The sequence below is a fragment of the Hoplias malabaricus genome, chromosome 7 (genome assembly GCF_029633855.1).
Source record: "Hoplias malabaricus isolate fHopMal1 chromosome 7, fHopMal1.hap1, whole genome shotgun sequence".
In the NCBI taxonomy this organism is placed as follows: Eukaryota; Metazoa; Chordata; class Actinopteri; order Characiformes; family Erythrinidae; genus Hoplias; species Hoplias malabaricus.
Window position 1 is genome coordinate 46805597 of NC_089806.1, and position 14811 is coordinate 46820407.

Genomic DNA, 14811 nt, shown 5'->3' on the forward strand with positions numbered 1-14811 from the left:
TATGGATAATAAGGCTTTCTGAGATTGATGACCATTATAACGTCTTTATAAACCTCTTATGGAAAGTCAGAATTTGTGTTGGTTTAAGGAGATATTTTTGCAGCAAATTGCCCACCGAACAATAAAGGAAACCCTGCACCTTTTACACAGTGATAGGAAACTCTGCTCATTCAAGATGGACGTTCGGTTCCATAGGGTAAGTGCTTGGTGGTGGGAGCATGCAGCAAGTTTAAATACACACACACACACACACACACACACACACACACACACACAATCATTTTAATTCAACCAAGTGTAGGAGTTTTCTGGTACAATCCAGGAGATTAAAAAGCACAGGTGTGTGTGTGTGTGTGTGTAAAAGAGTGGTGAAGATTGCATCAGCAGAACTCCACCATCTGTCACAAACACATGCACACACACACACACACACACACACACACACTCCTGAAAGTTTGTGCACTGGGTGAGAGACTTCTGTTTCTATTGCTCTCTCTCTCTCTCTCTCTCTCTCTCTCTCCTCCTCACACCCTCTTTTCATTCTGATTCATTTCTCTTTCATATCTGTCTCTGTCATTCTCTTTTATCTGTCTCATCTTTTCCTGCTTGCCCCCTTTTCAGTTTTCTTCAATGTCTTTTAAACTCTCTCTCTCTCTCTCTCTATGTATATGTATATGGGTCATGATGGAACTGTATGGGAACTCCCACTTATCTACACACACACACACACACACACACACACACACACACACACACAGGCTCAAACTGACAGACTGTAGATAATGAAGTTTCTACAGTAGTTATCTCCACACGACCAGCAAACTTCAACTCTGCACTCAGTCATTACTGCAACATTAGGCTTCATCTGTTACTTTAAATAACAACAACAAAAACAAGGCCGTGTCCACGGGAGTCATCGCTGTAATCTCGAGGTTCTGTTTATTATTTCAAACTAGAAACAATAACAAAGTCGTGTGTAGAGTGATGATTGTAATCTTGTGTTTGTTGTTTCAAACTAAAACAATAATAAAGCCGTGTGTCCAGGAGCGAAGGCTGTAATCCTGTTTCCTTTTTTATTGTAATGATGTGATCCTTCAGGACCAGCGCAGGTTACCGTCTGACCTGAACTCATCAGAACCGCCTTGGACTGCATTCGGGTCCGACTTTAATGAGGAGTGTTGGTGAGGGAGGTGTGTTGTTGCAGCTAGAGCTGTGTGAAATTTAGGACTCATAATAATCATGAGATGTGTTTATAGACTTTTATAAAAACATCGTCAGATCCCAGAGGCAAATTGTTTTGCTCATATGTTGCTCAGTAATGGCTCAGGAGACATAATGGTGATTCTCCTAAAATGTCTTAGGAGAAAATAACAAGACAAATGGAGATAAAGGAGAGACCAGGGTTTAGTTCTTCTGGCTAATCTGAGCACAGTGTGTGGCTTTACTGAGACTCACGGGGAGATATGTGAGACCACAGAGGACACATTTGAGCAGCAGGAGAAACTCCTGTTTGTCTGTTTGTCTTTCCATCTGATCTCATTGTCTTCCAAGAGAAAGTAATGAGACATAAAAGGAGATCTTCTCTTTGACCCCCCCCCCCCCCCCACCGTGTTTGTAAAATGTTGAGAAAACTAATTTATAGCAAAACAACATTTTTAAAAGGTTTAAAGGGTTAATAATTGACGTCTTGACCTCTGACGTTTACTCAGGTCTCATCTGGACTCTGTGCTCGACCCCAGGGCTGTGAGACCTTTGATCTTTGGGGAAGTTTAGGGTTATTTTAGCGGTAATTTGAGTCATTCCCTACGCTGACCCCTCACACTATCACAGATTGTAAACTACTGGTGTCACTGCCTCATAATCTCACTGTAAAATCTCTGTAGTCTGTGTGTAATCTGTGTGAAATTTATTTTGTTAGAAGGAGCTAATCCCCTTCTGTGGGTCTTTTGTTGTGAAGCGGAGCAGTGCTGGGTCTTTTGTGTCCATTGTGTTTAGCGCAGTGTGGGGGATCAGTGTGTTATTGGAGGCTAATCAGGGGCTAATGAAGCTGGGCGTCGGTAACAGACCACAAACCCGGGTTAAATCTGGCCACAGCAGCCTCAAGCTCTGGAGACGTTCTGGTTTTTAGCTGTTTTTTCTCGGTTCTCTCTCTTCTCTGTTCTCGTTTTCTCCATTTTTACTCAGTGCTCTTATTTCTCTTATTTCTCCGCGCTCGTTGTGTCTGTTTTGCTGTTGTTTAACCTCGTCTTTGCGCTCTCAGATAAACACGGGTCCAGCGCTGTGATTGGACATTTTAAAGTTTCTGCACTTGGATGTTAGAACGGCTTAGACTCAGGCAGCGCACAGAGAACAGACGGAGTGGCCTTGTTTCACAGCGTGTGGGTTGGTGGGCTCCAGAGCCTTAGCCGATGAACTGAAAAAGTTGCAGAACATCCGAAATATTGAAGGTGTTCCGTCTTGAGGATGTGGTCCTTATGCTTACTGATCCCCGGCAGTGACTCCAGGTCAGCCGCCTGCGCCACCGGGTTGTGAAACGCCAGGTTTAGAAATCCGTGTTTATCCTGCAGCTTTCCGAGTCGGGAGTCATTAAGTGAGAGGTTGTGAACCCTCACGACAAAAGGAAGACAAAATAAACACAGAAGGCTTCTGAGAATCAGGGCGTAACTTAGGGTCTAGCAGGGTGTGTGTGTGTGTGTGGGGGGGGGGGGGGGTGAATGGGGGAGTGAGCTAATGGGGCGAATATGCAGTGACTAATAAAATTTAAAAAACCCTGGGAACTACTGGATAATGCTGTCCTCATAGTCTCTCTCACTTTGTCTCTCCCTCTCTCCTTCTGTATCTCTCTGTATCTGTCTCTCTCTCTCTCTCCCCCCTCTTGCTGTCTTTCTCTTCCTCTCTCACTTATTTTTCTCTCTACCTCTCTCTCTCCCCCCCTCTTGCTGTCTTTCTCTTCCTCTCTCACTTATTTTTCTCTCTACCTCTCTCCTGTTCTCTCTCTCTCTCTCTCTCTCTCTCTCTCTCTCTCTCTCTCTCTTAGAGGAAAAAAACACATGTGATGTTGTTGTCCAGTTTTTTGCCTCCAGCAGGCATGGGGTTAATGTTTAACGCAGTGTTTCATCAGATCCTGGTGTTTTAGCGTGACCTTCGGAGCAGGTGAAGGTCGTCGGCCGCGACAGGGGTGGGTGGGGGGTCTCACGTTCTCACCTTTCTCACATTCGCGCGTACACACTCACGTACACACTCACATCTCTCGCCACAGAGTCAACATCACCCCATGCTCCCAGAGCAAAGTGGGAGGGGAATCGAGTCACATGATCTATGACCTGCAGAGTCAGAGGCAAGAGCAGGGGCAGCCCTCATGGGGGTGGGGGGTGGAGGGGGGGGTATGGTTTATGTGTTGGGTTCTAGTTACATACGGAGTGTGTTTACATGCATTAAATAATCCTTTTTTAATCTGATTCCTGCAGTTGTCAGATTATTCAAGAGCTGGTGTAAACAGATTTATGAGATCGGAATCAGGTGTAGAATCAGATTAAGGAATCCTTTTAAGTGAACTGGATTTTAGCTCAGTCTGATTTCTCAGCGCTTGTTTTCTCATCTCCGTCTCAGCAGCAGTGTGGAGAAACTGTGTAATATCAGAGATTGTAATAAAATAAGATCCATATTCACAGCTCAAGTTGTCCCTGTTTACAAAAAGCCACGGTAGGGAGTTTGTGTCTCGCCTTTCTGTGATACTATTGGATGCCACAAAAGTGAAATCAGATTATTGTTAGACTCATGTAAACTCATAGTTTTCTGATTATTTAATTTGCACAAGTCCATGTACACGCGCTGATCTGAATACTCACAAAATCTGATTTAGTTCAGTTTTCTGATTATTAAACCCACAACTCCTTATATGAACATCCAGCCACACCCACAACTCCTTATATGGACATCCAGCCACACCCACAACTCCTTATATGACCATCCAGCCACACCCACAACTCCTTATATGACCATCCAGCCACACCCACAACTCCTTATATGAACATCCAGCCACACCCACAACTCCTTATATGGACATCCAGCCACACCCACAACTCTTTATATGGACATCCAGCCAAACTCACAATTCCTTATATGGACATCCAGCCAAACCCACAACTCCTTATATGGACATCCAGCCACAACCACAACTCTTTATATGAACATCCAGCCACACCCACAACTCCTTATATGGACATCCTGCCACACCCACAACTGCTTATATGGACATCCAGCCAAACTCACAACTCCTTATATGGACATCCAGCCACACCCACAACTCCTTATATGGACATCCAGCCACACCCACAACTCCTTATATGGACATCCAGCCACACCCACAACTCCTTATATGGACATCCAGCCACACCCACAACTCCTTATATGGACATCCAGCCACACCCACAACTCCTTATATGGACATCCAGCCACACCCACAACTCCTTATATGGACATCCAGCCACACCCACAACTCCTTCATCATCATCCAGGATGATCATGTGACTGTAACAGGGTGTTGAAGCGGTTGGCGAATGATTGGTTTAATACGGAATTGAAGAGCAGTGTGATACATGTCTCAGCCAATCAGAATTCAGATCAGTTTCACTGCACCCTATTTATAAACACCCTCATACACTCCTGACGTCCACTATGTGTATCTAGAACAGTGTGTTTACCAGCAGACTGAGAGAGATAAACAGTGTGTGTGTGTGTGTGTGTGTGTGTGTGTGTGTGTGTGTGTGTGTGTGTGTGTGTGTATCTGTGTGGGTATAGTGTGTGTGTGTCTTGCCCTATGTGCCTGTGTGTCATGCTCTATATCTGTGTGTGTGCGTCTTGCTCTATATCTGTGTGTGTGTGTGTGTGTGTATCTGTGTGGGTATAATGTGCGTGTGTCTTGCCCTATGTACCTGTGTGTGTGTGTGTCTTGCTCTATATCTGTGTGTGTGTGTCTTGCCCTATGTGCCTGTGTGTCATGCTCTATATCTGTGTGTGTGCGTCTTGCTCTATATCTGTGTGTGTGTGTGTGTGTGTATCTGTGTGGGTATAATGTGCGTGTGTCTTGCCCTATGTACCTGTGTGTGTGTGTGTCTTGCTCTATATCTGTGTGTGTGTGTCTTGCTCTATATCTGTGTGTATGCGTCTTGCTCTATATCTGTGTGTGTGCGTCTTGCTCTATATCTGTGTGTGTGTGTGTGTGTGTGTGTGTGTGAGCAGATGTTTGTGTAAGGGAGCTGTTACTGATCCTAGAGCATGAACTTGTTTTTACTTGGAGACCCCCAGCGCCGGACCGGTCTCTGCTCGCCCAGGGTTTTGCAACATTTGCTGAGAGGAATTGATGGCAGTCAGCCCCAAAAACATTAATGATGTGATGTCCTTATGTCACAGGTTTATTTCTGGCACTATAACTCATCCCAAAGCTTATGAATGGTGCTTTGTCACTGCAGAGACCCCCCCCCCCCAATATCCGCTCTCTACACCCCAATATCCCCCCGCCTCAACACCCCCAGGCAGTGGAACGCAGTATGCTGCACTCAGGAATGTCCAGGCGGAGTCTTTGTCGAGCCAGTTTTAAGCTGTTTTACTGTTTTACTTCTGTTACACCTCGTTTTATAACCCAGGGAAACACCCTCCCCTCCTGTTCATGCTGACGTCTGATTGGCAGAGACCCACCCCATATAGAACCTATAGGAGAGCGGACTATAATGAGCAACAGCTGGAGTCCCACTTCCATCCCACAGAGACGCTGCTTTTGCAGCGTCAGCATTAAAGAACTACATGCTGGGAACATTTATCCTGTTCCGGAACCTTTTACTCCACATCCGTACCAGTTCTCGCTGTCAGAGCACACCCTCATATCTCCAAAAAACTTACAAATCCAAATAAAGGGCAGTTTCCAGATTCAATGATTCTGAGGATCTGATCGTATTCAGTCACATAGACGTTAGTGAGGTCAGGCGCTGAATTTGAATTCCCTCATTCCAGAGAAAACACATCTCAACCCTCGTGGGCTTTAAACCGCTCTGGAGGGCTCTTGGCATTGGGCATGGTTTCATTTTTGATAAAAAGGACACAGAAGATCACATATGCTGTTTTCCACTGCATTGTACCTACTTTACTGGTCTCTACTGTTCTCTACTGGACTCTACCAGTCCCTACTGGACTTGTCTCTACTGGACTCTACTCTCTGATTGGTCCCTGGTTGGTTTTCCATCCCCACAGCTTCCCTCCAAAATGTACCTGGTGTCGTCTCAAACCCTGTCTCTAACGGGAACAGCGGGCTTTGGAAACTGCTGTGTTTACTCATCATGTATCATGTGTTGTTGTTGTTGTGGTTTGGGACTGAACACAGCTCCGTCATCAGTTCAGACAGATCAGTAGAGTTTGTTCCTTCCTTGTTGCAGCGTCCAGCTCTCGCTGGATTCTTTCGTCGGCCACCGATCCGAGGAGCGTTTGAACCTCTTCAAAAGACCACGGCGTCATTTTACGAGCTGCCGTCGTGAGTCGGATAAAAACAAACGTGATCTCTGCTGCAGCTGGAGATTTTACAGATGGAGAGTTGGTGCTGCCAGAAGCAGGACCAGACTGTGACCCAGCACTGAGAAACTGTCCGGGTGATTGATATCTGTAGAGATCAGTAGAGGTGTGTATTTGATAGTTTATTTTAATGAGTTTAATATGAGATGCTACTTTCATCTCGAGAAATGAACTGGATAGTGTTTTTAAACAAGACAAGACATGGCAATCGGTTCTAAATTTATCAGACCTTAAACTCCCACTACATCTCCATAAGTGGGGTCAGTGGGGGGATTATTTCTGTACTCAGATAACCCCAGATCCCTGTGGTGTTTAACTGCCCGCCCTGCAGGGGGAGCTGGAGAGAAGCCAGAGTGTCAGCACACAAGAGATTAGCTCAGATCAAACCCCCATTCCCCACTGAGAGAGACGGTGCTCTAGTGACTCAGGTATGCTGTCTTTCTCCTGAAGAGGAGCAGGTGACTCACCTGAGACAGTTGATGTAACAGAGTGAAGAAAAGAGAGCAACAGGTGATCTAGCTGCCCCTTCACATCTCAGATCAGCGCGATTGAGTCGTATCAGTTATTGATCAGTGTCTGTTTTTGAGTCCCGTTCCGGGTGACTGTCTGTGAGGAGTGTGGTGTGTTCTCCCTGTGTCTGTGTGGGTTTCCTCCGGGTGACTGTCTGTGAGGAGTGTGGTGTGTTCTCCCTGTGTCTGTGTGGGTTTCCTCCGGGTGACTGTCTGTGAGGAGTGTGGTGTGTTCTCTCTGTGTCTGCGTGGGTTTCCTCCGGGTGACTGTCTGTGAGGAGTGTGGTGTGCTCTCCCTGTGTCTGCGTGGGTTTCCTCCGGGTGACTGTCTGTGAGGAGTGTGGTGTGTTCTCCCTGTGTCTGCGTGGGTTTCCTCTGGGTGACTGTCTGTGAGGAGTGTGGTGTGTTCTCCCTGTGTCTGCGTGGGTTTCCTCCGGGTGACTGTCTGTGAGGAGTATGGTGTGTTTTCCCTGTGTCTGCGTGGGTTTCCTCCGGGTGACTGTCTGTGAGGAGTGTGGTGTGTTCTCCCTGTGTCTGCGTGGGTTTCCTCTGGGTGACTGTCTGTGAGGAGTGTGGTGTGTTCTCCCTGTGTCTGCGTGGGTTTCCTCCGGGTGACTGTCTGTGAGGAGTGTGGTGTGTTCTCCCTGTGTCTGCGTGGGTTTCCTCCCTGTGAAGGCCTTGCGCCCAGTGATTTCGGGTGGGCTCCAGATCCATCAGAACCATGAACTGGATAAGGGTTACAGGCAATGAATGAATGAATCAATTGCCATGGGTCTCTGCACTTCCTGCTCTGAGGGGAAATTATGTGCCTAACTTCCTGCCAACCACTTCCTGTTATTCCCCAAATACACTCAGAGCCAAACAAAGGGAGGGAGAGAGTGATTCTGCTAGAGAGGGAGAGAGCTAGAGAGAGACAAAGAGTGAGACACAGAGAGCGAGACTGATAGAGACTGTGTGTGTGTGTGGCACTTGACATTGTTCCATTTCCTTGGCGTGCAAGCATGACCCGGCATAAATCTTCACACACACACACACACACACATACATACATACACACACTTTTATTCTCGAGTTAGTATAAACAAACACATTGTCATTCAAACCAACTCTCTCACACACTTCCATTCACACGTTTATATAAATAAATACTAACATGTATATGCACACACACACACACACACACACACACACACACACTGAGGATAGGTGTTGAGTGGTGTGTATGGGATGCTCCCACCCAGAGATAATCATCTGTTTAAACACACGGGCAGTCGGGGGGAAAAATAACTAAAAAGGAAAGGGGCTATTTAAAGTGGAACATGGGGGGAGGAGGGATACGGCATCATTCGGCTGTGATTCGGTCACAATGGAGCATTTATCTAATTATGTAAACAAAGTAAAGCAAATAAACCCTGAACATTGTTACAAATGTTTATCAATTATATATTTGCATTTTCTTCTGCCGGAAAAAATAGTTCCTGCAGAAACTTTGTTTATGAGGGAGTACAGCGCCTGGATGAACCCCAGCGAACAACAACCAACACATTCCTGTGTGTGGAGGTGGGTTTAGATTTTCTAGAAAGCAGAGAGCGTTTTAAAAGCCTTTTAAGTTTTTCCAGATTTTATTGAGTAATATCTGATAAAATAGTGATTGATTTATTAGATTGATTGTGTATCTCAGAGAGAGAGTGGTGGGAAGATAGAGAGGGAGAGAGAGAGATAAAGAGATGGACTGAGAAATAAAAACGGAGAGAGAACAGGGAATCAGAGGGAAAGTGTGTGTGTGTGTTTAGTGAATTAAAGCAGGTGGAGTGTTAATATCTGGTGTAGATTGAGGCTGTCTGGTTTTGACTGTTGGCTGTTGAACTCACCTGTGTGTGTGTGTGTGTGTGTGTGTGTGTGTTTATCTCGGACAGTTTCCATAACCGTTATGGAACCGGACGCAGCCCAGTGTTCCTGGTTGTGGTGTGAATTAAACTCTGAGACTCTGTTACACTTTACAGAACCGTGAGTGGAACGTCTAGAACCCACGGCACCGTGCCACTGAGGAGAACATCAGAGAAATAATCAGTGTTAGGTTTAAACCAGTTCTGACCCTCATCCTGATTAATCCAGTACAGCAGCTGCGCTGTGGTGTAAACAGCAGAGCGATTAAACCGTGTCTGTGCTTATCACGATACACACCTCACTGATACTGCTGGAACACAGACCTGTAATCTGCTGTACGATTTAAGGTGGAATGGAACACAGACCTGTAATCTGCTGTACGATTTAAGGTGGAATGGAACACAGACCTGTAATCTGCTGTACGATTTAAGGTGGAATGGAACACAGATCTGTAAACTGCTGTACGATTTAAGGTGGAATGGAACACAGACCTGTAATCTGCTGTATGATTTAAGGTGGAATGGAACACAGACCTGTAATCTGCTGTACGATTTAAGGTGGAATGGAACACAGACCTGTAATCTGCTGTAGGATTTAAGGTGGAATGGAACACAGACCTGTAATCTGCTGTACGATTTAAGGTGGAGTGGAACACAGACCTATAATCTGCTGCACAGTTTAAGGTGGAATAGACCACAGACCTGTAATCTGCTGTACGTTTTAAGGTGGAATGGAACACAGACTTGTAATCTGCTGTACGATTTAAGGTGGAATGGAACGCAAACCTGTAATCTGCTGTACGTTTTAAGGTGGAATGGACACAGACCTGTAATCTGCTGTACGGTTTAAGGTGGAATGGAACACAGACTTGTAATCTGCTGTACGATTTAATGTGGAATGGAACACAGACCTGTAATCTGCTGTACGATTTAAAGTGGAATGGAACGCAGACCTGTAATCTGCTGTATGTTTTAAGGTGGAATGGACACAGACCTGTAATCTGCTGTATGATTTAAGGTGGAATGGAACACAGACTTGTAATCTGCTGTAGGATTTAAGGTGGAATGGAACACAGACCTGTAATCTGCTGTACGATTTAAGGTGGAGTGGAACACAGACCTGTAATCTGCTGTACGTTTTAAGGTGGAATGGACACAGACCTGTAATCTGCTGTACGGTTTAAGGTGGAATGGAACACAGACCTGTAATCTGCTGTACGATTTAAAGTGGAATGGAACGCAGACCTGTAATCTGCTGTATGATTTAAGGTGGAATGGAACGCAAACCTGTAATCTGCTGTATGTTTTAAGGTGGAATGGACACAGACCTGTAATCTGCTGTATGATTTAGGGTGGAATGGAACACAGACCTGTAATCTGCTGTAGGATTTAAGGTGGAATGGAACACAGACCTGTAATCTGCTGTACGATTTAAGGTGGAGTGGAACACAGACCTATAATCTGCTGCACAGTTTAAGGTGGAATAGACCACAGACCTGTAATCTGCTGTACGTTTTAAGGTGGAATGGAACACAGACTTGTAATCTGCTGTACGATTTAAGATGGAACGCAAACCTGTAATCTGCTGTACGTTTTAAGGTGGAATGGACACAGACCTGTAATCTGCTGTACGGTTTAAGGTGGAATGGAACACAGACTTGTAATCTGCTGTACGATTTAAGATGGAACGCAAACCTGTAATCTGCTGTACGTTTTAAGGTGGAATGGACACAGACCTGTAATCTGCTGTACGGTTTAAGGTGGAATGGAACACAGACTTGTAATCTGCTGTACGATTTAATGTGGAATGGAACACAGACCTGTAATCTGCTGTACGATTTAAGGTGGAATAGACCGCAGACCTGTAATCTGCTGTATGATTTAAGGTGGAATGGAACACAGACCTGTAATCTGCTGTATGGTTTAAGGTGGAATGGAACACAGACTTGTAATCTGCTGTACGGTTTAAGGTGGAATGGAACACAGACCTGTAATCTGCTGTACGATTTAAAGTGGAATGGAACGCAGACCTGTAATCTGCTGTACGATTTAAGGTGGAATGGAACACAGACCTGTAATCTGCTGTATGGTTTAAGGTGGAATGGGGCAGTGGGTTTGTTGATCTGTCAAAAATGCATTCTTTATTGCACATGACGACAGAAATAAAACAAACCGACTAAATCAGAGCATAGAAAACTATGAGATAAAGGTTTGATATATGTTTCTATATAAATAACAGTGTGATACCTGTATAAAGTAGTGTATTTATGTGTGTGTCTGAGTCAGGAGTGTTACACTATATTAGTGAGTGTGTAACACAGTGTATACAAGTGTGTGAATGAGTGAGTAAATGATGTGTGAATGCAGGTGGTGTAGAGGCAGGCCCCCCCTCCGCAGGACGTCTGGAATCCCTCACTCTCCATCTCCAACATACCTTACCTTCTCCTCAGGGATACACGTGTGTGTGTGTGTGTGTGTGTGTGTTGGGTTTGATGTAATTGTTTCAGTCAGTGGGTCGGGTTATTGAGTTCATCCTGTATCTTGGAGAGTCTCTCTCTCTCTCTCTCTCTCTCTCTCTCCCTAGTCCCACCTTTCTCTCGCTCTCTCCTTGTCCCCCCCCTGTTTCTCTCTCTCCCTGTCCCCCTTTTTCTAAATCTCTCTCCCTCTCGTTCCCCCTCTCTTTCTCTCTCTTTCTCTCCCTGTTCCCTTTTCTCTCTCACTCTTTCTTTCTGTTTTCTGAATATCTCTCCTTTCTGTTGTCTTGCTCTGTTACTCTGTTCCCCTTTTTTGTTCTCTCTCACTTTCAAAAGTTCTGTGTCAGTGTATGTGAGAGTGTGTGTGTGTGTGTGAGAGAGAGAGTTTGTGTGTGCACTGTTGCCATGGTGTGTAAATATTTCAGTGTCTCTTCTTTTTAAACCGTGACATCACAGAATTTTACATAAGTGTTATTCCTAGTAAAGACAACACTGTAACGTACTACAATACAGAACACACTCTCTCACTCTGTCTGTCTCTCTCTCTCTCTCTCACTCTCTATCTCTCTCTGTATTTACAGTGACTCTCTTCTCACTGACTTGGTTAAAGGGCAATAACTGACCCTTGGTCAGAGATTATGTATCTGAATCTCTCTCTCTCTCTCTCTCTGTCTCTCTCCTCTGTGTGTGTGTGTCTCTCTCTCTCTCTCTCTGTGTGTGTGTCTCTCTCTCTCTCTCTCCTCTCTCTCTGTCTTTCTCTCTCTCCTCTCTCTCTGTCTCTCTCCTCTGTGTGTGTCTCTCCTCTCTCCTCTCTGTGTCTCTCTCTCTCTCTCTCTCTCTCTCTCTCTCTCTCCTCTCTCTCTTTCTCTCTGTCTCTCTCCTCTGTGTGTGCCTCTCCTCTCTCTCTTTCTCTCTGTCTCTCTCCTCTGTGTGTGTCTCTCCTCTCTGTCTCTCTCTCTCTCTCTCTCCTCTCTTTGTGTGTCTCTTTCTCATCTCTGTGTCTCTCTCTCTCTCTCTCTCTCATAGTTGTTTCCTCTGCTGTGTGAGAATAAACGCTAGAAGTAATATTTAAACTTGGCCGTGTGAGTGAGAACACACTTACACCCAACACACACTGTACACACACTCACACACACATGTGCACATGGCTGATACGAGGGTGGTCTGTGTTTGCCAGACCCTCAAGGGTAGAGGGGGGGAGAGGGGGTGGCGTGGGGGAGGAAGGTGGAGGGGCAGGGGTGGAGTGGGGGAGGAGTGGGGTGCAGGTGGTCCGACAGAACCAGGCTCGGACTGGTTCCGCCTGTGGAGTTTATGTTTTGATAAGTATTTATCTTCAGGAAAACATGGGAAACTTTATCAAGTGTTATCCAACCCCTGTGTGTGTGTGTGTGTGTGCGCGTGTGTGTGTGTGTGATACATATTGGGGTTTTAGGGCACGACTGGGCTTTTGGGACGGATCATTCCTTTAAAAACAGCAGATAGCAAGCCACACTTTTTAACAGAACCACACTGAGACCACACACACCAGCGCAGTGCAGTGTGTGTGTGTGTGTGTATGGTCAGGTTTAGAGTAACGCTTTACTCTAGAGTGAAGTTACAGTTCAGTCTCCATGTTTTGTCTGGAATATAAAGAGTCTGTTTATAAAGTCCGTGACCCTGTTCCTGACCTCTCTCCATGCCTCACTCCAGCTGTTTCTCAGTACACAGTACTGACCGGACGGCTGTGTTTGGGAGTGCAGACTTGGTGAGCAAGTGCACACTCCTGAGGACAGAAGGACACTGTGTAGTCCTTCTGTAATTGGAATGCAGCCGTACTTGATTCTCCATCTCTTGCCTCTTTCCCACCTGAGCTCTGGAGAATCTCTAGAGAAACTCCGGAGTGTCAGGTCTGGAGATGTGCCGGAGCGATCGTTCACACACACAGAGCTCACAGCGGGAAATTTCTGCTTGAGACGCGTTCCCGCAACGGGAAATGGAGCACGTGCTTTAGGCGTGACTCTGACTTCACCCGGAGTCGTTACCAGGGCGAGGAGGATAAAGCTCCTCCAGGAAAACTCTGGAACATTCCTGGATTACCATGCAGGTGTGAAAGGGGCATCAGTGGCAGACAAAAGCCATGGTGCTGAGGCTGGTGTGAAATGCATTCTGGGATATCTGACTCTATCAGGTCTGCAGAAGTCTCGCCCCAGTGCGTCCTCAATGTTACAGAGTGAGAACTCACCCGAAATCTGATTTTAAAGGAACAAGAAAACACACACTGGGAAACAGTTACTACCTTTACAACTAGTGTATGTAAATAAGCTCTGTTCTGATTGGTCTCCTCTTTAACAAATAAAATATATAAATAAAAAATAAGCAAGAGATTGTAAACACTTTCTGTAATTAGAAGTCTTACTGAGAGCTCCACAGACTCATCTGTCTCTTTCTTTCTCTCTCTGTCTCTCTCTCTCTGTCTCTCTCTCACTCTCTCTCTCCAGCTTGGGTGGGTTCTCTGTCGATGGGGATGATATTTTTCTGTTCTCCAATCGTCAGTGTGTTCACTGATCTACTGGGCTGTCGGCTGACTGCAGTGGGCGGGGCTACGGTGGGACTCGTCGGCCTATTGGCCAGCTCCTTTGTGAGGTAAGCGCACCTCCATCATCGTCATCACCCTCACGCTCCTCAGTCTGTACTCAGAGAGGGTCACCCTGGGTCCTAAAGCCTGCTTAGGGCCAGTGTGTGTGGTCTCTAAACACAAAGAGCTGATGAGATGAAGCAGCTGCACATGAGCCTATGCTCCCTGTGCTGTGTGGGAGGTGTGTCAACGCTAGGCCCCGCCCCCTCTTTATTACTAATATTATTCCTTAGCTAAAAAAGTTACGACATTTTTTAGACGGGTGACTCAGCAGCTAACCTCACTGTATGTTAAGGTCTCCTTATTTCTTTCTGTGTGTGTGTGTCTCTCTCTCTCCCTCTCCTCCTTCCCGCAGTTCTCTGGGTCCTCTGTACTTCACGTACGGGGTGGTGTTTGCGTGCGGATGCTCGTTTGCGTACCAGCCGAGCCTGGTGATCCTGGGGCACTACTTTAAGCGGCGGCTGGGTCTGGTGAACGGGCTGGTGACGGCGGGGAGCAGCGTGTTCACCGTATCCCTCCCTCCGCTCATGTCCCAACTGCTGGTCCGGGTCGGTCTCCAAAACACCCTCCGGGTCATGTGTGTGTTCATGGCCCTGCTGATCTTCGCCGGACTCACCTACAGACCCCTGCTGCCCCCCTCGCCCGACAAACACACCCGCACCGGGCGCTGCAGCACCCTCAAGAGGATCCTCAATGTCCGCATCTGGAGGAGCATGGGCTACAGGATCTGGGCTTTCGGCATTCCAGCAGCTCTGTACGGATACTTC

General features: G+C 46.2%; 1 protein-coding gene across 1 annotated transcript in view; it reads left to right on the forward strand.

Annotated features, from left to right (window-relative positions):
• Positions 1-14811, forward strand: part of slc16a10 (solute carrier family 16 member 10) — a 28334-nt gene that overhangs the window by 2267 nt on the left and 11256 nt on the right. Inside the window, exons 2-3 of the mRNA XM_066677520.1 lie at positions 13908-14052; positions 14400-14811. The exon at positions 14400-14811 is cut by the window's right edge and continues 18 nt beyond it. Of these exons, the coding sequence (XP_066533617.1) occupies positions 13908-14052; positions 14400-14811 (557 nt within the window). The remainder of the gene's footprint in view (positions 1-13907; positions 14053-14399) is intronic.